This window comes from Armigeres subalbatus, chromosome 3 (genome assembly GCF_024139115.2).
Source record: "Armigeres subalbatus isolate Guangzhou_Male chromosome 3, GZ_Asu_2, whole genome shotgun sequence".
In the NCBI taxonomy this organism is placed as follows: Eukaryota; Metazoa; Arthropoda; class Insecta; order Diptera; family Culicidae; genus Armigeres; species Armigeres subalbatus.
In genome coordinates, this window is record NC_085141.1 from 20,936,029 (window position 1) to 20,962,982 (window position 26,954).

The following is a 26,954-nucleotide window of genomic DNA, read 5'->3' on the forward strand; positions in this document are numbered from 1 at the left end:
GTCTCGCCACCCTGCAGGCCTCTGCTATCGCTGGCATCCCGCCGATACCAGCCCGCAATCGACTTTAGATCAAGCCCGAACCTCGTCCGACCACCATCTCAAGATCCCTGCAACGTTTGCCATCGCTGGCGTCTCGTCGGCATCGATCGGTACCCGATATCAGGTCGATCCCGAACCCCGCCCGGCCTCGCCACCCTGCAGGCCTCTGCCATCGCTGGCGTACCGCCGATACCAGCCCGTAATCGACTTCAGATCAAGCCCGAATCCCGTTCGACGACCATCTCAAGAACCTGGCCGACTCCGGCCCGATACGGTGGTCACAGCAACGCCACCCGTCGGCAGAACATTCCAGAACCACACCGTGGCAAGTATCAAGGCGAAATCAGGTTCCAAAGATCTGTCTCCTCACGTAAGCATGCCATCCATATGGGCCCCAACTCCTCAATCGGCCGCAACGTTTCTAACCCTAACCACTAACCCTATACAATTAAGAAAATAAACATAAAGCTAAGATGAATTAAAACTTTCAATGCTTATTTAATTAGCTAGTTAATTCCTTGCATGTCCGTACGTTGGTTCTTGTACCGTCCACTTCCAAATGTTGGTTTTCGTGTGTTCCTTTGAGCAGGTTGGTGTCGACCCTGAGTGATTTGTCTCGGTGAGCTAGTTAGGGACGTTTGGACGTCCACTCTACAGACGTGTGGACGTCATAAAGATTTACAACCTCTCGCATCATCTCCCCTCCCACTGGATTGAAAGTCGAACAATTATGGGCAACGATTTCATTTAATAATTGGACGTTATATATATGCATCGTTTATTTTCCGCCTGACCGTGTCAATGATGTTGAGCTGATCAACGCTCATTTAGACTCACTCATCTGGGTAGCCAGCCAAATGGACATCAACGACAACATCATTATTATAAGGGACTTTAACTTCCCTGCTGTGCAATGGAAAAGGAACAGTTCCGGTTATTCTCATCCTGACTCTATTCAATCTACGATTAGTGAAATTTGTTGCAAACTGATTGATGCATACAGTATTGCTGGTTTGGTTCAAATCAACAACGTTATCAACAGTAACGGTCGGTTACTGGATCTCGCTTTTGTTAGTAATGACCTCCTGAATATTGTTGATTTTGCGGAAGCACCGGCACCATTGGTGAAGCACTGCAGGCATCATCCTCCGCTACAGCTCTTGATTCATGCTCCAATTCGCACCTCGATTTCAACGGTAGAAGAAATCTATTATGACTATAATCGAGCAAACTTTCAGTCCATGAATCTGTTCCTGGAAAGCATCGATTGGAGAAACTTATTGTCAACTTGTGAAGTAAACGACGCCACGGCAATATATTCCAATATCTTGCTTTATGCGATTGACCAGTACGTTCCAAAAGAAATAGTGAATGAACCAAAACATCCTGCATGGTCGAACACGTTGTTGAAAAGACTAAAATCGAGAAAACGACGGGCACTGCGGGTATTTTCTAAGCATAGAAATGTCAACAACAAACGACGTTATACTGTAGCCAACAACAGATACAAACGGCTAAACAAACGGCTTTACTGTGCGTACCAAACAGATATCCAGAATAAGCTGAAGTCTAATCCGAAGCACTTCTGGCGGCATGTGAACGAACAGCGAAAAGAGAAGGGACTTCCATCAACTATGACCAATAGTGTTTCGAATGCTTCTACGGTTGAAGCTATCGCAGAATTATTCCGCTCGCACTTTTGTAGTGTCTTCACTGATGAACGCCTATCCAGTGATGACATTCTTCAAGCAGCTTCAACATTTTCAGTATCCAGCATTCGGAAGATTACCAACGGTTACAATTCAGGAGGTTGAATCGACTGGCAGGAATTTAAAAATCTCAACGAATCCTGGCCCCGATGGAATTCCTTCAATCGTACTTCGCAACTGTATATCCTCCGTCTTATTACCACTTGTAACAATATTTAACCTATCACTTCGCAATTGTAATTTTTCTGACATCTGGAAGGAATCCTATGTTTTTCCAATCTTCAAGAAAGGGAACAGAAGAGTAGTTTCAAACTATCGTGGAATCGCATCTTTAAGCGCGGCATCGAAACTATTTGAGAAGTTAATTCTGGATTACATGACATTCAATTGCAGCAGCTACATTTCTGTGGATCAACATGGTTTTACTTCCAACAGATCAACGGTTACGAACCTGATATATTATACTTCCTCGATTGTTCGCGAGATGGAAAACGGTTATCAAACAGATGCCATCTATACTGATTTCTCTGCAGCTTTTGATAAAATCAATCACCAGATTGTAGTAGCAAAGCTGGCACGTCTTGGTTTTGAGGGAGATTTTCTCAAGTGGATTGAATCATATTTGACCAAACGCTGTATGTCTGTAAAATCGGTAATCACTGCTCGTCTACATTTGAAGTCACATCAGGGGTTCCACAAGGAAGTCATCTTGGGCCGTTTATATTCCTACTGTACCTCAACGACGTAAATTTTCTTCTAAGCTGTTGCAAGCTGTCATTCGCAGATGATTTTAAATTGTATTTTACCATAAAACGTGCTGCCGATGCAATGTACCTACAAGACCAACTAAACATTTTTGTTGGCTGGTGCGAAACGAACAGAATGGTGCTCAATCCTTCAAAATGTTCGGTAATAACTTTCACACGCAAGCATCAACCTGTTCTTTACGACTATCATCTGAAAGGTTCAATATTGAAGCGAGAGTCCGTTATTAAAGACTTGGGTATTCTATTGGATTCGAAATTAACGTTCAAGGACCACATTTCATACGTAACATCGAAAGCATCGGCTCAACTAGGCTTCATCTTCCGTGTGGCTAAAGGGTTTAGAGACGTATATTGCCTGAAAGCTCTGTACTGTTCCTTAGTCCGTTCTTTACTTGAATACGGCTCGATTGTGTGGTCTCCATTCCACCAGAATGCCATTCAAAGAGTTGAAACAGTGCAGAAAAAGTTTATAAGGTTTGCGCTTAGATTTTTGCCGTGGAGCGATCCAGGAAACCTCCTCGATATGAAGATCGATGCAAATTAATAAATTTAGATGTTCTTCACGTTCGTCGAAACGCTTCGAAAGCAACTTTCATCGCTGATCTCCTGACGCATCGAATCGACTGTGCTGCTATACTAGGACAGCTTAGCATCAATATTAGAAGGCGAATTACGAGAAATGCTGAATTCCTTCGCTTACCTATCATGAGAACAAACTACGGATTTAACTCACCTATTAATAGTATGTGTCGCGTTTTTAATCGGTGTTACAGTGTTTTTGATTTTAATTTGACCAGAGTTAGTATTAAGACATATTTTTTACGTTTATTGTCGCGGAATTGTGATTAGTTAATTAGTGTAGGTTTGTTGCTTTCAAAATGTCAATTGTATTATTATTATTTAATCAGACTAAGGCCGAAGTGGCCTGTGCGGTATATAAGAGTCTTCTCCATTCGGCTCGGTCCATGGCTACACGTCGCCAACCACGCAGTCTACGGAGGGTCCGCAAGTCATCTTCCACCTGATCGATCCACCTTGCCCGCTGCGCACCTCGCCTTCTTGTGCCCGTCAGATCGTTGTCGAGAGCCATTTTCACCGGGTTACTGTCCGACATTCTGGCTACGTGCCCGGCCCATCGCAGTCGTCCGATTTTCGCGGTGTGAACGATGGATGGTTCTCCCAACAGCTGATGCAATTCGTGGTTCATTCGCCTCCTCCACGTACCGTCCGCCATCTGCACCCCACCATAGATGGTACGCAGCACTTTCCTTTCGAAAACTCCAAGTGCGCGTTGGTCCTCCACGAGCATCGTCCAGGTCTCGTGTCCGTAGAGGACTACCGGTCTAATTAGCGTTTTGTAGATTGTCAGTTTGGTACGGCGGCGAACTCTATTCGATCGGAGCGTCTTGCTCCAAAGTACGTACGATTTCCAGCCACTATGCGTCTCCGAATTTCTCTGCTGGTGTCATTTTCGGCAGTCACCAGTGAGCCCAAGTACACAAATTCTTCTACCGCCTCGATTTCGTCACCACCGATGCAAACTCGCGGTGGGTGGCTCACATTGTCTTCTCTTGAACCTCTTCCTATCATGTACTTCGTCTTCGACGTGTTGATGACTAGTCCGATCCGCTTAGCTTCCCTCTTCAGTCTGATGTAGGCTTCCTCCATCTTCTCAAAGTTACGTGCCATAATATCTATGTCGTCGGCGAAACCAAATAGCTGGACGGACTTATTGAAAATTGTACCACTCGTGTTAATCCCTGCTCTTCGTATTACCCTTCCAAAGCGATGTTGAATAGCAAACACGAAAGACCATCACCTTGCCGTAACCCTCTGCGGGTTTCGAAGGGACTCGAGAATGCCCTGAAACTCGAACTACGCACATCACCCGATCCATCGTCGCTTTGATCAACCGTGTCAGTTTATCCGGAAAACCGTGTTCGTGCATTAGCTGCCATAGCTGGTCCCGATCGATTGTATCATATGCGGCTTTGAAGTCGATGAATAGATGATGTGTGGGCACGTTGTATTCGCGGCATTTCTGCAGTACTTGGCGAATGGCGAACACCTGGTCCGTGGTGGAGCGTTCGCCCATAAAACCCGCCTGGTACTGCCCCACGAACTCCCTTGCAGTTGGTGCTAGTCGACGGCATAAAATTTGGGAGAGTACCTTGTAGGCGGCGTTCAGCAATGTGATTGCGCGGTAGTTGCTACAATCCAGCTTATCGCCCTTTTGTAGATGGGACACACGACACCTTCCATCCACTCCTGCGGCAAAACTTCCTCCTCCCAAATCTTGGTAATGACCCAGTGCAGCGCTCTAGCCAGTGCCTCACCACCGTGTTTAAATAGCTCTCCTGGTAGTTGGTCAACCCCAGGGCTTTGTTGTTCTTCAGCCGGCCAATCTCCTCCTGGATTTCCTGGAGATCCGGAGCCGGTAGAATTATGTCCTGCGCGCGTTCTCCCAGGTCCATCACCATACCGCCATCTTCGTCTGCCACATCGCCATTCAGGTGTTCTTCGTAGTGCTGCCGCCACCTTTGGATCACCTCACGCTCGTTCGTAAGAAGGTTCCCGTTTATGTCCTTACACATATCAGGCTGTGGCACGTGGCCCTTACGTGAACGGTTTAACTTCTCATAGAACTTTCGTGTGTTATTAGCGCGGTACAGCTGCTCCGTTTCTTCACGGTCTCGATCATGAAAAAAATGTTACTTAGGTCCTTTTGAAAAGTTAAGCGAGATATCATTATGTAATTCAGTCTGATTTATTTTACTATATGATGTAAAATACTTTAGGATACATGGTAGATTTATATGCGCCAAATACAGAAAATTCACGATAGTGTTTGTTCAAAAGAAAATATACAAAAGAACTTACAAACATATTTATTGAAAGATTGTTTTACAACGGATTGGCAGAGTATACATGGCTGTGGGTGGTGCGGGTTGCCCTGAGCTGAGTGGCAAAGATTGAACTCCGCTGATTGTATATTGATGCGGATCAGACAGGGCTCAGAATGACTTGTAAGGGCTCGCTGCCGTAACTGTGGTTGATGTGGATTTGGCAGAAATGAATATAGCTGTCGCTTTGATTGGTTGACTGCAGTTTTGTGTGACTGACTTGAACCGTTACTCCCAGGATTTGTTTCCTACACTTTGCGATGGAGCTCGCTCCCTAGTATAACATGGCTTCTGTCGCTTTCTGTAATGGCTTCTTTGCACGCAAAATGGTAAGCCTGCTGCGTTATCGACTTCTACACTAATAAAAATCCACACATTTTTTTTGGCAAAAATCTAAAGAAATTTCCAAATAAATTTTATGTGTGCGTTAATAACTACCCGCTATAGGAGAGTCCACATAAAGGTTATTAGTTAATAACGGTTATGTGTGTTTCCACATATATGCTATGCGAATTCACATAGCCGTTATGTGGGAAATGCTATAGTCAAAATTTATGTGTGCCACACATAATGGATATGATTGGATTTTTGTCAGTGTAGTGATTGGATTTCAGCTGCTGTATTAGCACGGCAAACATACCTATTACGAAATAACAAAAATTTCATTAAATAAAGTTCAACAAGTTGGTAGATTTGATCTTACCCTTGAAAACCTTCCAAAAATTCGAGAACGGTTGAAGAATCCATGTTGCCGTTTCACTATACTTTTTCACACAGGAAAATCACGTACTTTTGACAACTGCTGTGATGCATGCATGTTCACGTAGTATTAATATGACGTTTAGGTAGACTGCATTAAAATATTACATAGATGGCACATAGTGTCCTACGATTTATATCTGACGCACATAAACTAGAGGAAAACAAATAATTTTCCAATCTAAGTGCAGATTCACGTACTTTTAACGTTGGAATATTTTTGAGTGTACAATAATATCAATTTATCACCATTCACCATCTAACGATTATGTTTTGTTTTGATTAATTTCGTTTATCAATGTTGACAGCAGTGGCTAGGTGCTTCAATCTGCCCAATTTATGGACGAGAAGAAGGCGGGGGTGAAAAATTCATTTTCGGTGCAAAACATAAACAAACCGGCTAGCTCTCCCATACTAAAATCCAAGATGGCTGAATCGTGAATTTGGCAGATTGGAACACCTAGCTGTGAATTCATCTTGGTCGGGCTGGTCATCCGGGAAGACGAGGAGTGTTTTGAGCTACGTGGCACCAGAGGAGCCCGCGAGCGGTTGCCAGATGGCAGCGCGAGTGGGATAATTCCTCGAAAGGTAGGTGGACCCACCGGCTGATTCCTAACATATCAAGCTGGGTGGGGAGACCCCATGGGGAGGTTCACTTCCATCTGACACAATTCCTGTCAGGCCATGGCTGTTTCCGACAGTACCACCACAGGTTTGGGCACGCGGAGGTCCCCGTCTGCCCTGACTGCCCAGGTGTTGACGAAACTGCAGAGCACACGTCGAAAGAAGAGCAATACTAGACGTTTGCGGCCGGGACACAACTCCGGATAACCTTATCCAGAGGATGCGTCAAGCGGTGGAGAAGTGGAACGCAGTCTCGACTGCAACCACTCAGATTGCCTGCAGCTTGCAGAGAATCTGGCGCGCCGAGCAGCAATCGACAAGCAGTACAAACTTGTGATTGGTTAGTTAGAGCGAAAAGGGCCGAACGCGGAGAAGTGTGTGAATGGTCTGCCCATGCAGAGGTAATGGCGCAGCGGGTGGCAACCGAGATCGTCACCTCGAAGCATGGCAGAAGTGTGAATGAATAGGTGTATGTATGGACTGCACATGCCGCGCTGGGAGTAGCGCAGGAATGTTGGTTCCTATGACTACTGATACCCCGCGGCAAGATGAATACACAGCTAGGTGTTCCAATCGGCCAAATTCACGATTCAGCCATCTTGGATTTTAGTATGGGAGAGCCAGCCGGTTTGTTTATGTTTTGCACCGAAAATGAATTTTTCACCCCCGCCTTCTTCTCGCCCATAAATTGGGCAGATTGAAACACCTATAGCTGTGTATTCATCTTGCCCCGCGGCGTGGCAGAGGAGTGTGGGTGAGCATCCAAGTCAGTCTCACATGGTACGAAAGGAATGAGTTGAGTTGAGTTGAGCTAGTCTCATAGGGTATGAGCGAGGTGAGTCAGACTCACATGGTATGTTAGAAGTGGGAATCTAAGTGAAATGTCCCACAAGGGATGCCAGAGCGAGTGTTAGGTCGAATGACTAGAGTAGTATGTGTCAGCGCGAACTGAATGAAAGAGGTGAGCAGTCTCACATGGTATGATAAAGGTGGGCATACAAGTCAGACCCACATGGCATGAGAGAAGGGTGGGCACACAAGTCAGACCCACACGGCATGATAGAGATGAGCACATAAATCAGACTCATAGGAGCATTAGCGTGAGTGCAAGCATGGAGTGCATGAGCGTGAATCAAGTGTTTGGGTGAGCATTCAAGTCAGACTCACACGGTATGAGAGAGGTGGGCATACAAGTCAGACCCACATGGCATGAGAAGGGTGCACCCAACCGGCGGATGTTAGATTTTCTAATAATTCTGTATAAGAATCTACCAAAACCTGTATAAGAACTGGGCATATGCGAAATTGTTAGATTCTTATACAAGTATTGTATAAGAATCTAACAATTTTGTATGCTTTTCTTACAATTTTTGTTTGAGAGCTTACATTTTTTGCATAAGAACCTAACAATTTCGCATATGCCCAGTTCTTATACATGTTTTGGTAGATTCTTATACAGAATTGTTAGAAAATATAACAACCGCCGGTTGGGTGTGGGTACACAAGTCAGACCCACACGGCATGATAGAGGTGCAACAGAGCATGTAGGGTGTATTAGAGGGTGCGATAGAGTGAGCACCCAAGTAAGACTCGCATGGGACGGGTGCCTGTGTGAGCGAGAATGAGCGAGTACGTTAAGTACTGCCATCCCCCAGAAGTAGTACTGGGAGGTAGTTCCTGGGGGAAACGATGGCGGAGCCCAAGGGAGTTTAGTCGGTATTACCGGTACGGTCGAGTCCGACACTCCAGCACACTTCCGTGTGGTAGTTTGGCAACTACAATGCACGTGTGCTGGGTTAGTGTGTAAATGCATTCTCCTTTGTAAAAAAAAAATGCAAAGCCATAACATTCACTCGTTGCCGATCTTCTTCTATAACCTATTTATGACTATTAAGACCTTGGAATCGTTCTCGACAATAAGCTTCGTTTTACGGAACATTTATCAGTTACCATCGCTAAGGCCAATGTTATGCTTGGATTTTTTTTGACATTTGACTGGTATAAAAAATAAATCTAGAACAGCTGCTGGGAAAATTAATGTTTCAGATTCATATTCAAACTGACAGCCCCGAACAATTTGAATCACTGCTGATTTTACTCTAATATACAGTGTATAACCACAGACAAACAGACATAACACTCGTCAAACTTCTATCCTTTACTAATTTACTGATCGGTTCAAATAATCATAAGTTGGCCGATCGATCACTCGTGGCGCGCGCATCGGCTTTGCTCAAGTTTGACGTTTACTCACTACCGCCATCTGGTCCGTGATTTGCCCAACTAACTAAAATCAACAGAACCGATTTGCTCGCAACAAATTGCATTCGACACAGAATCCTTTCCCATTGTTTCCTATTGAAAATTGGCCACGTCGGACTATGGGATCGGAAGTTATGGCCAAAATACAAATTTATACGGAAAAATCGCGTAAAATGTCACTCATTTTTCGGGCACTTATCCTCAACCGATTTGCTCGCAATAAATTGCATTCGACGCAAAATCCTTTCCCATTGTTTCCTATTGAAAATTGACCAAGTCTGACTATGGGATCGGAAGTTATGACCAAACTACCTTTTTTAAATAGAAAAATCACAAAAAAATGTTACCTATATTTCGGACACCTAACCTTAATCGATTTACACGCAACAAGTTGCATTCGACGCAGATTCCTGTACCATTTTTTCCTATTGAAAATTGGCCAGTTATGGCTAAAATGCAAACTTTTACGAAAAAATCGCGTAAAGAATGTCACTCATTTTCAGGCATTTATTTTCAGTTTATTTGCTCCCAACAAGTTGCATTCGACGCAGTATCCTGTCCCAATGTGTCCTATTGAACATTGGCCAGATCGAAATATGGGATCGGAAGTTAAGACCGAAACACCATTTTTGCTTTTTGTCTACAAAGTATACGAAAAGGCTATATGTTCGCTCCAAAACCAAACTTTTACAGAAGGCCTGGAGACCCATAGTGTTATATACCAATCGACTCAGCTCGATGAACTGAGATGATGTCTCTGTGTGTGTATGTATGTATGTGTGTACGGTGCGTGCACCAAAAGTGCGAAAAGTTTAGCTCACGTTTTTGGTACTTATTTTCATTCGATTTACTTGCAACAAATTCCATTCGACGCGAGATCCTGTCGTATTGTTTTCTATTGAAAATTTGGAAGATCGGACTATGGGCACAAAAATTATGGCCAAAATGCTTTATGTTATAAAAAAGCGCGTAAAAAAGTCTAGCTCATTTTTAATGCACTTACCCTCTATCGATTTACTCACAACAAATTGCATTGGACGCGGAATCCTATTCTATTATTTTCTATTGAAAATTGGCCAGCTTGGACTATAACCTTAGAAATTATGGCCAAAATACTTTTTGCCTTTCTTGTGCTACAAAGTTGTACCGAAAGGCTATAATTCCTCTCCGAAAACGAACTATCGGATGCTTCCACACTGATACACTTCCCTCCCATCTTCATACGGGAGTTTGGTAGAAGGACGGTCATGAGATTCATATCATAACAAATATTGCCCTCCGCTCGCTTGATGGGAATGACATTTTCGTTTTCTTTTTGTGTAGTCAGAGCTTCAGTTTAACAAACATCCAAATGTGATATCCTTAAAATATATAACTGGGTAAAATAAAACAGGGGTATGTATTATAAATTCAGTAGAAAATCGAATTATAGCCGCTATTGAAATTGGATTTTTCTCACAATCCATACGTTAAACCTAATTTCGGAAGTAGTGCGCTGTATAGCACATCAGGTTTAACGTACGAATTGTGAGAAAAATCCAACTTTGTTAGCGGCTATAATTTGGATTTGCACTGAATTGATAATACATCAAAAAGATTGGAAAAGGAAAAAAAATGTAGAAATTCTTATTAGCATATTGTAGATCAAGTTGAAAACCGAACCGAGATCTCGCGTTTTCAACTGGATCTAAAATATCTTGGCTTGAAATAATCCGATTTTCATAGAACGGACAAAGAAGTTTTTCTTTTTTACTCCTAGCTACTAGCTCATCTACTTTCAAGCAAACACATTTTACGAAAGTCGAGAAAGGCAGCATCACCGTTAGGTGGATTAATCTGGGTTTTACTGTAGCATCCCGAGCAGCTCACTTGTATTAGACAATTTTCTGTGACTCATATTTTACCGATTCTCTTCACAAAAAATCTGTCTGAAGTTTGAAAAGTCTGGCATTGTGGATAGTTTCTCTTTTTGATGCCAAAAAGTCTGACAGTGCCAGATATGTATAGCATAATGGCAACCCTGCTCGCAGCTTACACGGAAGAAATAAACTACCCAATAGTGAGTTTAATTCACCCAACCTCGAACATCCGTACGGGAAGCCAAAATTGAGTAAGTAGGGCCGAAGTAGTTTGCCTTTACTCACATGTTAAAAAAAGTACCCAACGGATAATTTATTCACCCAAATGTAAGTTTAAATCACTCAATTTCGACCTCAGGTAATAAAACTCAAAATTGGCTTCCCGCATTGAACTGGCGTCGTTGGATTGTTTGGCTCTTTTGTTTTTGACAACAAAAGAAAGAGTGGATGAAAGAGAAGAGAAAAAATAACTCAAAAGTTTAAAAATACTCAATTTTGGGTACTTTTTTTTCTTCCGTGTAGTGTTCATTAAGAGCATCATTATCGGTCGCGAGCATTTTAATCACCCGCGCAGCGCTTTCATTTTAGTATCGTCACTCGTTTCCGTATCGGTCACTATTTTCGGCTTTCATTTTGGTTGCTGTATTCCATACCGGTGACGTTTGACAGTTGACAGTTCATCAAATAGCAGCGCTCTTATTGCGCTACCAAATTTGGTCACCTGTCAGTCGCGCTACTGTTATAGCAGCGCGTTTAGTAGCGACCGGTAAAGTGGCAAATAATGATACTGCGCTGCCAAACGGCTTAAACTCACCACCGGTAATCTTGCTCTAAGTACTTCCACTCTTCCACAGTTATAAACTGCGAGGTTTCTAAACCAAGTTACCATTTTTGCATTCGTTTATCATGAGGCTAACACGATGATACTTTTTATGCCCAGGGAAGTCGAGACAATTTCCAATCCGAAAATTGCCTAGACCGGCACCGGGAATCGAACCCAGCCACCCTAAGCATGATCTTGCTATGTAGCCGCGCGTCTTACCGCACGACTAAGGAGGAGCAAATTAAAATGTGAATCTACTTCTAAAGTTTCTACAATATTTATCTGATACCCGCTTAAGATTTAATACCGGGCTATACTAGAATGAATATGTAGCTGCAACTTCCCGACACATTCAATCCAAAGAAATATCTGGATGTAGATTTCATAGGCCGTTTATCAACGAAAAATGTTGATTTTTAGGTATCTCGAAGGACGAAATCTGTTGAAACACATAGTTCGGATTATTCTACAAAGTTTTCGAGGATATGTATGGCTTTCATTAAGTTGTTGTTGCAATACATTTCGTTCATCCCACTCGAAAACACTAAATCAATTTGAAGCACACCTTAATTTCAACAAATTGAGCTGAAAATCTATTTGTCGGTTATACTTTGAAACACCATAATTAACATGAGTTGAGAATAATGTTCGACCAATTCAGCGATGTATTGATTTCCTGCACACCGGACAAGTTGCACTCTGCTGCAGCCACAGATCGATGCAGGATGCGTGAAATTTGTGCAGGCAGGGCAGTGTTCTAGCCGCTGTTATCATATCCAAACAAATAGAACAAGGTTGCTCAATCGTTTGGCTGCAAAAAGAAGCATAACTACAGTTACTTGCGAAACTTTTAAGATTGTACAAGAAGCTTACGGGTTATTCGAGGCAGATGTTTGCGCTTGATTATAAACAGATCTTGCGATTGATATTGGTGCACGTGTGGTAGACGATGATTCACCAATCGATTCTTCTGCGTGGTAGGTTGGTGGAAGTGTGGAGGCAAGAAAGATAAGCAACTCCCTTTCATCGTAGCAATGGGTGTTGTAGACCAGTATCTGGTCCTGATATTGCTCCATCGAAACGCTGTGATCGTCGACAATGTGCTTCGAGAGGTGGACGTTTGCGATTAGCGAAGTATTAGACCCGAAGCACACGCATATCGGGCAGCGTACATCGAACGGGACGTCCAAATGCTCGAGTGTGATGTGGTCGTACAGTGTTTCAACGCTTAACTTGAGCTTGTCGCAGTAGGGGCAGTTGAACACATCGATGGCCGTGTATTCTGCATAGTCGACTTTCGATCCGTACTGGCTGAGCAACAACTCGCCGCTGACGAGCGGCTGCCTCGGGTGATCTTTGTGGCAGTTTGGATAACAATCGCAGAATATGTTTGTGTCTGAGCAATGCAGACATCGATATCGATGGCGACAGGGAGTAACTAGAACGAAAATTTCTTTATTCTATTAAAAGCGAAATTCAATTTCACACTTACCTGTAGAAAGACTGACAGCGCTATGCATGTTATTATTCCCAGCGATCAGTTCGATTTATAATTCCTTATCAGCTCGACAGCGAGAAGAAAATACAACTGCCGATAGTTTGCTGGACACTAAACTATATTTTGCATTTCATCACTTACTTATGGACACTAACACATTCCTGAATGATGTGATATTATTTTGCTTAGGGTGTATGTATATTTAGTGGAGTTTGCACCAAAAGGGCTACATACTAATGAGGCTTCAATGTAATTCCCCGTAGTACACAATGGTATATGCTGCAATTATGTGGTTGAATCTTCCAGGACGTCGTTTGCTAATAAATTTCTGGATCTAGTTTTCCTTTAGCTCATGCATAGGTACTTGAACATATTTTTTGGGGTGCTCTAAGCTAACCAAAATGTTCAGGAAAATTAACCTGAAATGTAACTCAGGAAATGGTTATCACAAAAGGTCCCTTGAATGAAAAATTGTCAAAATATGTCTATTCAACTGAAAGACTATCTTAATGCATTTCAAGTATTCTATAGGTTCTTCATATGAAGAGCTGGATTTCTGCCTAATTTCAGTATAATAAAGTATGAGTTTTTCACTATCGAAATACAAAAACTCGGAAAGATTTGATTTTGGATATAAGATTTGTTCACAGGAGTCTTTGGATAAAAACCTAAAAGTGAGTTGAGAAAATTATTTTTCCACCAGAATGAGATGGACACGAGGTGTCTTCTGCAAAGTTGTAGCAAATGTTATTACGAACAAATTTACTGAACATGCCGAGTCTCTATCTCGTATATATAACAAACTTAAGAATTTTTACGTAAAAACCCCGGTTAAATCTTTTTCATTCTAACTCTTATCACATTACCCGTGTCCTCTAGAAAGTTGCTAAACAAGCAAAATTACATATTTTTTCTGAACACTGTAACATTCCATCTCACACACAACAAAAGTTATCTCTAAATTATACATATTTTTAGAGGTATTTCCGCTTATCATTACTTCCTTAATTGCAAAAAGTCGCAAATTTCTTCACGATATGGTGAAAGTCGCCCGTTTCATCTTTCTACTGACATTGAATACTTTTGTCAACAAGAGTCTTCTCTATTGCTGTGTTAGAATCTTGTAAACCCATGAAAAATCATAATATATAAATAGCTTTGGTTTTATAAGAGATTACAATGTTCAGCAAAAACATGTATTTTTGCTGGTTTGACAACTTTGTAGAAGAGACGAAAAATACGAAAAATCATTAGAATTAGTTCTAGCTAAAATATTTTGTTTGTCATATTTTTTTTTATAAAGTTATATAAAGTTATATGAAGCTATATAAAAGTTTGTTACACAAATTAAAAAAAATCATAAAACAATTATATAATCTATATTGATATAAGTATTAATAAAAAATATAATTCGAAGAATTTAATTTTTTGTAAGTATTCGTGTGATGTCTAAAATACAATAAACGTACACAGCACACATGTCGAAGCAATTTGATTGAAACAGCAGAAACATCAGCTGAAGGTAAATTTCAGTCCAAGTTCTGGTGTTAGATGGGATTTTAGCCCAAGTCCTGGTGTTAGGTGGGACGCTAAACAGCCCTGAAACGACGGCCCTCCGACGAGACAGGAGGTTTGCGCAGGCCCAATAAACGGCCTGGAAAACCAATAACTACGAACAATATAAGAGATAATGCGACTCGATATAATACGCAAAGACCTAGGCGACGAATAAAGGATCACGATTATTCACGGGAAACTTGGAACATGGAACTGTAAGTCGCTAGGTTTCGCAGGTTGCGATAGGATGATCTACGATGAATTACATCCCAGCAACTTCGACATCGTGGCGCTGCAGGAGATTTGCTGGACAGGACAGAAAGTGTGGAAAAGCGGGCATTGAGCGGCTACCTTCTACCAAAGCTGTGGCACCACCAACGAGCGGCGAACCGGCTTCATAGGGCTGGGTAAGATGCGCCATAGTGTAATTGGGTGGCAGCCAATCTACGCAAGGACGACGAGAAAGAAGCGTTCTACGCACAGGTGGAGCAGACATACGATGGATGCCCACTGCGGGACGTCAAAATCGTCACAGGTGACATGAACGCACAGGTAGGAAGGAAGGAAATGTATAGACCGGTCATCGGACCGGATAGTCTGCACACCGTAAATTCTTCTCCGACATCACGAACGTCCGCACTTACTGCAGTGCGAATATTGAATCCGACCACTACCTCGTTGCAGTATGCCTGCTGTCAAATCTTTCGACGGTGTACAACACGCGTCGAAGTCGGACGCCGCGGCTTAACATTGGTCGGCTTCAAGACTGTAGATTAGCCCAAGAATACGCGCAGCAGCTGGAAGTGGCACTCCCAACTGAAGAGCAGCTAGGCGCAGCGTCTCTTGAAGATGGCTGGAGAGATATTCGATCCACCATTGCACTATGGGGAATTCTCATACAAATGTGCGGAAAAAAAATATTTCAATGAAAACTGTTTCTATGCAACATATCTTATGTGAAGGAATATTTAAGAACCTTTTTTAACCCTTTAAGGGCCATCGTTAACCCTTCAAAAAATGCCACCCGCGAAAAAAAAAAGTTTTTTTTTTGTTTCCAATACAGCATGCATAAAAAAGCAAACAATAATATTTGTAGTAATAATGTTGTTCATTTTCTAATCATTACGAGGTATAGAGAATAAAAACCACAATTTTCAAGAAAACTTTGCAGCGTTCTCGTAAAAGCGCAAATATACGCAAGCAAATCACTCACTAAAAGGAGGTACTAGGGTTATATTTCAATTCCCCATTTACAGATGAGGGGACATTTGGGGATATTAGGTTTGCGGGACTATTTTATAGCAAAGAATTATGATAATTAAAGTTTATCTTCTACAACTTTTTGATACTAATCTTCGCGTGTAAAACAAACCAAACTATCGGAAAGCTAAAGTTTTAAGCTTTGAAATAGTATATAAAACTTTATATTTGAAGAAAAATTACCTTCATAACATACAAATCAAAATAAGTAATGATTTTTTATTTTTATCGGCTTTTTTCACTTCGCCAGCCTTTAATATTTTCCGATTTTCTTATCTAGGGTATATTCATATGATATATAAATTAGACAAATTGGAGATAGTACATTTTCCGATTAATGGCCACCCTTTTCCCCTTAGTGCATTAGTTGCACCGCAACCGCTGCACTTGGCACGGTGCCCCCGGATCAGAGAAACGACTGGTATGACGGCGAATGTGAGCAGTTAGTGGAAGAGAAGAATGCAGCATGGGCGAGATTGCACGAGGGCGAACGAGGTATGATATAAACGGGCGCGGAACAGACAAAACTCGATTTTCCGGAGGAAAAAGCGCCAGCAGGTGGATCGAGACCGTGCAGAGACGGAGCAACTGTACCGCACTAATAACACACGAAAGTTCTATGAGAAGTTAAACCGTTCACGTAAGGGCCACGTGCCACAGCCTGATATGTGTAAGGACATAAACGAGAACCTTCTTACGAACGAGTGTGAGGTGATCCAAAAGTGGCGGCAGCACTACGAAGAACACCTGTATGGCGATGTGGCAGACGAAGATGGCGGTATGGTGATGGACCTGGGAGAACGCGCGCAGTACTTAATTTTACCGGCTCCGGATCTCCAGGAAATCCAGGAGGAGATTGGCCGGCTGAAGAACAACAAAGCCCCTGGGGTTGAGCAACTACCAGGAGAGCTATTTAAACACGGTGGTGAGGCACTGGCTAGAGCGCTGCACTGGATCGTTACCAAGATTTGGGAGGAGGAAGTTTTGCCGCAGGAGTGGATGGAAGGTGTCGTGTGTCCCATCTACAAAAACGGCGATAAGCTGGATTGTAGCAACTACCGCGCAATTACATTGCTGAACGCCGCCTACAAGGTACTCTCCCAAATTTTATGCCGTCGACTAGCACCAATTGCAAAGAAGTTCGTGGGGGAGTACCAGGCGGGTTTTATGGGCGAACGCTCCACCACGGACCAGGTGTTCGCCATTCGCCAAGTACTGCAGAAATGCCGTGAATACACCGTGCCCACACATCATCTATTCATCGGCTTCAAAGCCGTATATGATACAATCGATCGGGACCAGCTATGGCATCTAATGCACGAACACGGATTTCCGGATAAACTGACATGGTTGATCAAAGCGACGATGGATCGGGTGATGTTCGTATTTTGAGTTTCAGGGGCATTCTCGAGTCCCTTCGAAACCCGCAGTGTGTTACGGCAAGGTGGTGGTCTTTCGTGTCTGTTATTCAATATCGCTTTGGAAGGGGTAATACGAAGAGCAGGGATTAACACGAGAGTCAATAAGTCCGTCCAGCTATTTGGCTTCACCGACGACATAGATATTATGGCACGTAACTTTGAGAAGATGGAGGAAGCCTACATCAGACTGAAGAGGGGAGCTAAGCGGATCGGACTAGTCATCAACACGTCGAAGACAAAGTACATTATAGGAAGTGGTTCAAGAGAAGACAATGTGAGCCACCCACCGCGAGTTTGCATCGGTGGTGACTAAATCGAGATGGTAGAAGAATTTGTGTACTTGGGCTCACTGCTGACTGCCGAAAATGATACCAGCAGAGAAATTCGGAGACGCATAGTGGCTGGGAATCGTACGTACTTTGGACTCCGCAAGAGTTCGCCGCGGTACGAAACTGACAATCTACAAAACGCTCATTAGACCGGTAGTCCTCTACGGACACGAGACCTGGACGATGCGTACTTGAAGTTTTTAAAAGGAAAGTGCTGCGTACCATCTATGGTGGGGTGCAGATGGCGGACGGTACGTGGAGGAGGCGAATGAACCACGAGTTGCATCAGCTGTTGGGAGAACCATCCATCGTTCACACCGCGAAAATCGGAAGACTGCGGTGGGCCGGGAACGTAGCCAGAATGTCGGACAGTAATCCGGTGAAAATGGTTCGCGACAACGATCCGACGGGCACAAGAAGGCGAGGTGAGCAGCGGGCAAGGTGGATCGATCAGGTGGAAGATGACTTGCGGACCAACCGTAGACTGCGTGGTTGGCGACGTGTAGCCATGGACCGAGCCGAATGGAGAAGATTCTTATATACCGCACAGGCCTCTTCGGCCTTAGTCTGAATAAATAAATAAATAAATAATAAATAGACATTTGACTTACCCCCTCCCTAAATAAATATATTGCACTTCTCGAAAAAAAAACCTTTAAAAATAAATTTCTTAAAAAATGTTGACCCGTTTCATATTCGCTAATTCTGCGACAATATCAGAAGATGAAAGGTCTGTTTACAATATGTAGGATACTTCAATGTCTAATATAATAGGCGTATTTGTAAACAGGCTTTATTGCGCTTATTAGCAGATGACAATTTCTGTTTAAATTGAGCTAATGTCGCGTTAGTAATCGGACAGTACATTGTCGTCAGGAATAGTGGATGTGTAAACGGGCCATCCCATTTAACATCAAATATTGTCGGGCCGCCACCAAACCGGACCGCGCGATTGAGCACTCGCAACAATTCGAATTATGGCACTAGTACACTAAGGATAATTCGCACATATTTATTGGCGAAAATCCATAAATTTTTATTTTAAGATTTATATATCCCAGGACTATCCCAGGACGCACTTAAAACAAATTAGTGTACCGTCATCTGGGGGGAAGATGATCATTTTAAGACAAAACATGCAATAACAATGTGTGTTTACATTTTAAATCGAAACAAATATTTTCAAAACATGTACTGCAATACGTTGCAATAATCAACAACTTTAGTTTTCTGAAATGCGTTCGCATTTATTAAAATAAATTAAAATATCACACAATTTTTGAGTAATCTGGTTTGGGGTGAAGTTGATCAAGACAGCTCTACTAAAATCATTATGACCTAGTAGTCAAAATACACTAGGTTATTTATATGAATGTTGAATTTACTACGTAAAGAAGACTACGAAGTCAATATTTGAAACTAAAATAGCGTCATTTATGACTATCTCTCTCTTTCTTCCACAAAATACATTTTCATGATTATAATCGAAAAACTCGGATTTCTACCTAGCGGTAACATGACTTGAACGGAGAATATTGTTGACTACAGTTTCTTAAAAAAAAATTTGCACTTTTGACTGACACATCAAGTGATCATCTTCACCTCAATGATCATCTTCCCCCCAGTTGACGGTATATATAATTATAGGTCTTAGGACCTGATTATTATAAAAAAATACTTTTATTCGCAAATTCTTATAATTAAATACACTCACTGTTTCATTTACTAAACTAATTCGAAATCGAACGATCCGATACTAACTCTAACACTGACTGACTGATCGATTCTGCATCGATCCCTATTTAATACCTAAACTTGTCCATTCTGCACTTTGCTGCTCGGTGCGGTTGGCCTCTCGGAATGTGCTGACGGCTGCTTGGTAACGAGGTCGGTCTCCTCGAAAGGTGCTGACGGTGGCATGATGGCTGGGTGTACTTTGGACATCAGTACTCAGCATAAACGGGGCGCCTGGCGCATAATAATATATCATGAGCAGCTGCACATACATTTCATTAGCGCAATACGATTTTTATTAGTCAAACAAATGAATCACAAGTGTGAAGTTAGCTGATCACATTCTATTAGTGTACACATATGTATTACGTGCAGATTATTCTGAGTGTAGTGCGAATCATGCACGCATGGATGTACTATCATGCGCACTAATCTATTTGAGTTGCGACGTCTGATAACTGCAGATATTTTAATTTTATTGAAAACAAATTTTAAACCTTATGTAGTATCGAATTCTGGAGAAAACAAATTTTCGATTTTCTACCATACACGGAATATCAAAAGCGCTTTTGCTTCGCGTTGCTTATACAAAGCGGAACTTTCGTCATGGAACGCTTTGAGGTAACAGAAATGCTCGCGCTTTACTCTTCTCTTTCGATTTTGTTCCGTTCGCGCTCTCTTCACTGAATCGCGCATGCGCTGTTTGAAGCGGTTCTCGATTGGCGCTTTGATGTTGCATGAAGAAGAAGAAGCAGAAAGATGATAATCGAAAAAATCTCCACGGGAAAGCATACGGAGAAGTTTTTAAAACTCTTCTCAAACATTCTAAAAGCAATTCAATTAAAAACGGTAAGCAGTTGAACTTTTCTTCTACTGTATGATAAACACAATATTTCCATTGGAAATTTTATTTTGTGATATTACATTAAATACACAGTATAAGAAAAGTCCAACCCCGTACTGCTTACCGTTTTTTATTAGATTGCTTTCAAAAATTTTGAGAAAAGTTTTAAGAAAATCTCCGCGTGCTTTCCCGATGAGATTTTTTCGATTATCATCTTTATGCTTCTTCTTCTTCACGCAACATCAAAATGCAAATAGGTACCAAACTGTGCACTGCACTGCCTGCGAGGAACGCTTTGACTAGGGGAAGTGGGGGTAGCACGCACATAGGGGTTAAAACGCGCCACCCCTGAATAAGGTTAAATATCCCCATTTTGATTATTTTCAATAGTCTATACGATAAAGCAATGAAAAATATTGCCATTGGATACATATATTTCATGATTTTTCTCTAGTTATACATGAAAAACTCGAAAAAACGATTTTTGCGTGTTTTGATGCAATTCTAGCTCGGTGGAATTTAGTCTTTCTGTCGCTGTTATACATTGATAAATTAATAATTGAGCCATGAGCCATGCTGCTTACTCGTGTTCTTTATGTTCCACACGAAATCGTCGTCAAAAATGGTTTTAAAACGATTTTATGGGCCTTCAAACTTCTGAGGTCGGTGTGGGGCATTACGCCCATGCTCATTTCGTATGACCGAAACAGCTGAAACATTCGGTTAATTGCCTTAATGTAGGCAATTAAAATGAAAATCAGTACGATAAGCATATGCGCGTTTTAACCCATCCACTGGCGCATCTCACCCCGCATGGTTTCAAAATCATTTTTTTTCGGGTGCTTTTTAAAAATCAAATTTCTGTGCAATAAAATGGACAATTAGATATCTGTTATCGGTAGTCAGCGCAGATATGCTGTTCTTCAGTATGCGCTGATGAAAACTGGCTGAAATGGTGGTTTTCATTGATAAAAATGGCATTTTCCTTAACGTGGGCGTCCTACCCCCAGTTCCCCTACCTATACATCGACGATTGCGGTTAGAGCAGATGATCCTCACATACAAAATAATGCGTGTATGATGCATGACGAAACGTTCTCGGGTGAAAGTTTCGTGTTGATACAACATGTGGTGTCGTGTCGGTGAGTCGGTTCGGTATCCTAGAGAAAAATATAACGCGTCCCCATCGCAGCATTTGGTTGCCTCACATCACATGCCGCCTATAGAAAAACATGCATATTATCCTTTTATGTATCTAATAGTCAAATTTGCATGAAACATCTTTCAAATGCACATAATTCAAATAGGGGAACTGTTCCTTTTTCCATCTCACTGAACATATATTCATCTCTACGCAAAACAAAGAAATACAGCACCAATCTCGTCGCTGAGTAATTCTCGCTGAATCCGGGCCACTATTTGCACGAGGTTCTTAAAAATGTCTAAATTTATATTCTTTCGAAAGCTTTCAGCGAGTAAATTAAGGATCCGAGCTAAATTCTTCAGAAAGATGAACCCCTCGTTAATTATTCACGAACTCATTTTAATGGACCTCTCGATTTTTGTCAATTCTTGACTCACCAAAACTATCATAATTCCAACATTTCTCAACCGATCGTAGAGATCAGCATATACTTTTGATATAAAAAACATACACCTGAGATTTTTGGACAAAATGCGCAATGTAAGCTAAGCTTTCCATCGATGTATTAATATTCAAAATCAATATGGCAGCTTTTATTTTGACTATTGCAAATTGAGGATACACTCTTCCTCTTTCCAACAATATGCTGATCTCTACGATCGGTTGAGAAATGTTAGAGTTATGACAGTTTTGGTGAGTCAAGAATTGACAAAAATCGAGGGGTCTATTAAAATGAGTTCGTGTATAACTGACGAGGGGCTCATCTTTCTGAAGAATTTTGCTCGGGCCCTTAATATACTCGCCGAAAGCTTTCGAAAGAATATAAATTTAGGCATTTTTAAGAACCTCGTGTAAATAGTGGCCCGGTTTCAGCGAGAATTACTCCGCTTCTTTTTGCTAACACGCTTGCTCACTGGTGAAAAAAATCACAAAAATAAGATACATACCAAATTCCTTTTCATTGCTTTGTTTTTGATGGGATGGAAATAGGAGCTATGAGATGAAGTGCCGAACCTTTCCCCTACATGCTTGGATTGGAAAAGACAAGATAAAATTGCAGTGCACAGGTTGCACATGCGGACGCGACGCCTCTGGTAAATATATGAAAAATAAATAGAGTGAAATATGAAAATAAGTATAATGAAATTTCCATATTTCATAAATAAATTACTATAAATTATTTCGTGGACTGGAAACTAGTGATACTCATGTTTCCTTTGAAATCTCTGTCCAGATTGCTATCAGAAATGAAGGTGGGTGTAATCCTTAATTTCAATCTATAACAAAAATGACAAAAGCATTAGAATAACTATTCCTGGCCACGCTTATCTGTACCGTCACTAGGGAGAGATGGAATAAGTACCATGGATTTTGATATTGCGAAGGTATTCGTTGGGTCAGGATGTGCCTGTAGCTGGCAATGTAACCATGGTAGAGCCTACCCCGTAACACACCACGAAGAGGTATCTACCCAGCGTTACGGGTAGGAATAGACATCCTTGGGCATAAAAGTATCAACGTGTTGGCCTCATGATATACGAATACAATAATGGAAACATAAAGCTCCTAGACGGCAATGTCCCTGTGGGGATGTAATACCAACTTTAAGGAGTTTGTCTTGTGATAAATTTCAAACATGTGGCATAACTCGAGGGATGTAAGCAACAAGTCGAAGCACTGTATACGGTTTTTAGGCACGGCAAATGCTGGGTAAAGCGTACCATTGGTACTTCGCGTACCTGAAGGAATAAAATAGACCCCATCTCGTGGTCCTTAGCCTCTTACCCAGCAACTCCTATCCCTACCTCCCCGCGGTGCTGGCCGGGATACGAGCAACCTTAGGGAAGATCGGGTAACGAACCCCAGTGGGAACTATGGTCGTATGCTGACAGGGAAGGGGTGTTTGCTCCTCTCCGGAGGTGCAAATCTTATTGAGCGTCTGTTCTCCATGTCAGGATCGGCTCACAACAGCGTCTGTTCTCCATGTTAGGGGCGGCTGATCATCGTCCGAGTGTAAGCGAGGGACTCTAAGTGAAACTGTGCACCATGATCCACCGGAAATAAGGAGGAATGGTCCTCCGGAAATTTAGGGGGTTTGGTGTCAGGCCTTGCAAGCCAGCCTTTAAAAAATCATAAGCAACGAACAATCAACAAGAGAGTACGGACCGGAACCATCGGCGAAGACCACTGCGACGAAAAGGGACTAGCGATTGGAAACTCGGTTCGTGGAACTGCAAATCTCTCAACTTCATCGGGAGCACACGCATACTCGCCGATGTTCTCAAGGACCGTGGATTCGGCATCGTAGCGCTGCAGGAGGTTTGTTGGAAGGGATCAATGGTGCGAACGTTTAGAGGTAATCATACCATCTACCAGAGCTGCGGCAACACACATGAGCTGGGAACAGCTTTCATAGTGATGGGCGATATGCAAAGGCGCGTGATCGGGTGGTGGCCGATCAATGAAAGAATGTGCAGGTTGAGGATCAAAGGCCGGTTCTTCAACTTCAGCATAATCAACGTCCATAGCCCACACTCCGGAAGCACTGATGATGATAAGGACGCATTCTACGCGCAGCTGGAACGTGAGTACGACAGCTGCCCAAGCCACGACGTCAAAATCATCATAGGAGATTTGAACGCTCAGGTTGGCCAAGAGGAGGAGTTTAGACCGACTATTGGAAAGTTCAGCGCTCACCGGCTGACGAACGAAAACGGCCTACGACTAATTGATTTCGCCGCCTCCAAGAATATGGCCATTCGCAGCACCTACTTCCAACACAGCCTTCCGTATCGGTACACCTGGAGATCACCACTGCAGACAGAATCACAAATCGACCACGTTCTGATTGATGGACGGCACTTCTCCGACATTATCGACGTCAGGACATATCGTGGAGCTAACATCGACTCTGACCACTATCTGGTGATGGTTAAACTGCGCCCAAAACTATCCGTCATCAACAATGTTCGGTACCGACGACCGCCGCGGTACGACCTAGAGCGACTGAAGCAACCTGATGTCGCCGCCACTGCATACGCGCAGCATCTCGAGACAGCGTTGCCGGAAGAGGGTGAGCTCGATGGGGCCCCTCTTGAGGACTGCTGGAGTACAGTTAAAGCAGCCATTAACGACGCAGCGGAGATCAACGTCGGGTATATGGGTCGAAGTCGACGGAACGATTGGTTCGACGAAGAGTGCAGACAGATTCTGGAGGAGAAGGACGCAGCGCGGGCGGTCGCGCTGCAGCAAGGTACCCGGCAGAACGTGGAACGTTATAGACGGAAGCGGAGACAGCAGACCCGCCTTTTTCAGGAAAAGAAACGCCGCCTGGAAGAAGCGGAGTGCGAGGAGATGGAACAGCTGTGCCGTTCTCAAGATACACGCAAGTTCTATCAGAAGCTCAACGCATCCCGCAAAGGCTTCGTGCCGCGAGCCGAAATGTGCCGGGATAAGGATGGGAGCATCTTGACGGACGAACGTGTGGTGATCGAAAGGTGGAAGCAGCACTACGAGGAACATCTGAATGGCGCTGAGAGTACAGGCAGTGAAAGTCAAGGCAGCGGAGGAGATGACTACCTCAGTTCAGCGGACGATGGAAGCCAACCAGCCCCCACCTTGAGGGAAGTTAAGGATGCCATTCAACAGCTAAAGACCAATAAAGCAGCTGGTAAGGATGGTATCGGAGCTGAGCTCATCAAGATGGGCCCGGAAAAGCTGGCCACTTGCCTGCCCAAACTGATAGTCAGAATCTGGGAAACCGAACAGCTACCGGAGGAGTGGAAGGAAGGGGTTATATGCCCCATCTACAAGAAAGGCGACAAACTGGAGTGTGAGAACTTTCGAGCTATCACCATCCTTAATGCCGCCTACAAAGTGATATCCCAGATCATCTTCCGTCGTCTGTCACTATTAGTGAACGAGTTCGTGGGAAGTTATCAAGTCGGCTTCGTTGACGGCCGCTCGACAACGGACCAGATCTTCACTGTACGGCAAATCCTTCAAAAATGCCGTGAATACCAGGTCCCAACGCACCATCTGTTCGTTGATTTCAAGGCGGCATACGACATTATAGACCACGTAGAGCTATGGAAAATTATGGACGAGAACAGCTTCCTGGGAAGCTTACCAGACTGATCAAAGCAACGGTGGATGGTGTGCAAAACTGTGTGAAGATTTCGGGCGAACACTCCAGTTCGTTCGAATCGCGCCGGGGACTAAGACAAGGTGATGGACTTTCGTGCCTGTTGTTCAACATTGCGCTAGAAGGTGTCATGCGGAGAGCCGGGTGTAACAGCCGAGGTACGATTTTCAACAGATCCAGTCAATTTATTTGTTTCGCGGATGACATGGACATTGTCGGCCGAACATTTGCAAAGGTGGCAGAACTGTACACCCGCCTGAAACGTGAAGCAACAAAAGTTGGACTGGTGGTGAATGCGTCAAAGACAAAGTACATGCTTGTGGGCGGAACCGAGCGCGACAGGGCCCGCTTGGGAAGCAGTGTTACGATAGACGGGGATACCTTCGAGGTGGTCGAGGAATTCGTCTACCTCGGATCCTTGCTAACGGCTGACAACAACGTTAGTCGTGAAATACGAAGGCGCATCATCTGTGAAAGTCGGGCCTACTACGGGCTCCAGAAGAAACTGCGGTCGAAAAAGATTCGCCACCGCACCAAATGTGTCATGTACAAGACGTTAATAAGACCGGTAGTCCTCTACGGACATGAAACATGGACAATGCTCGAGGAGGACTTGCAAGCACTCGGAGTATTCGAGAGACGGGTGCTTAGGTCCATCTTTGGCGGTGTGCAAGAAGACGGTGTGTGGCGGCGAAGAATGAACCATGAGCTCGCCCAACTCTACGGCGAACCCAGTATCCAGAAGGTAGCTAAAGCCGGAAGGGTACGATGGGCAGGACATGTTGCAAGAATGCCGGACAGCAACCCTGCAAAGATGGTGTTCGCTTCCGATCCGGCAGGTACGAGACGGCATGGAGCGCAGCGAGCGAGATGGGCAGACCAGGTACAGAACGACTTGGCGAGCGTGGGGCGTATCCGAGGATGGAGAGATGCGGCCTCGAACCGTGCATTGTGGCGTCAAATTGTTGATTCAGTGTTATCTGTTTAGATGTTAACTAAATAAATGAATGAGGCCAATCACCTAAAGACCGAACTTCTCGATGATGAAACCGACAAGATTGATTAAGATGATGAAACAACAAACGCGTCGGAAGAAGCTGACAGTAGTTTAATTCAAAAACGATTTCGTGCGGGTCTACGGGTTACTACTACTAGGGAACTTCGCAAGCTGTAACTCCTACCGCCGCAATCAAGGACGGGAATGCAGTTAATCACCCGCATTTGCGAATAAAATTCTCATGACGGTATTGGTGGTCAAATTGTTTCCACTTCTGCAAC

General features: G+C 43.2%; 1 protein-coding gene across 1 annotated transcript; it reads right to left on the minus strand.

Moving 5' to 3' along the window:
- Positions 1 to 12,311: 12,311 nt before the first annotated feature.
- LOC134227718 (uncharacterized) lies at positions 12,312 to 13,397 on the minus strand. Its single transcript, XM_062709374.1, has 3 exons — positions 13,238 to 13,397; positions 12,619 to 13,183; positions 12,312 to 12,556 (listed from the first exon to the last, which is right to left on the minus strand). The coding sequence occupies exons 1-3, from the start codon at positions 13,263 to 13,265 to the stop codon at positions 12,403 to 12,405; spliced, it is 747 nt and encodes a 248-aa protein (XP_062565358.1). The 5' UTR covers positions 13,266 to 13,397; the 3' UTR covers positions 12,312 to 12,402.
- Positions 13,398 to 26,954: the final 13,557 nt, after the last annotated feature.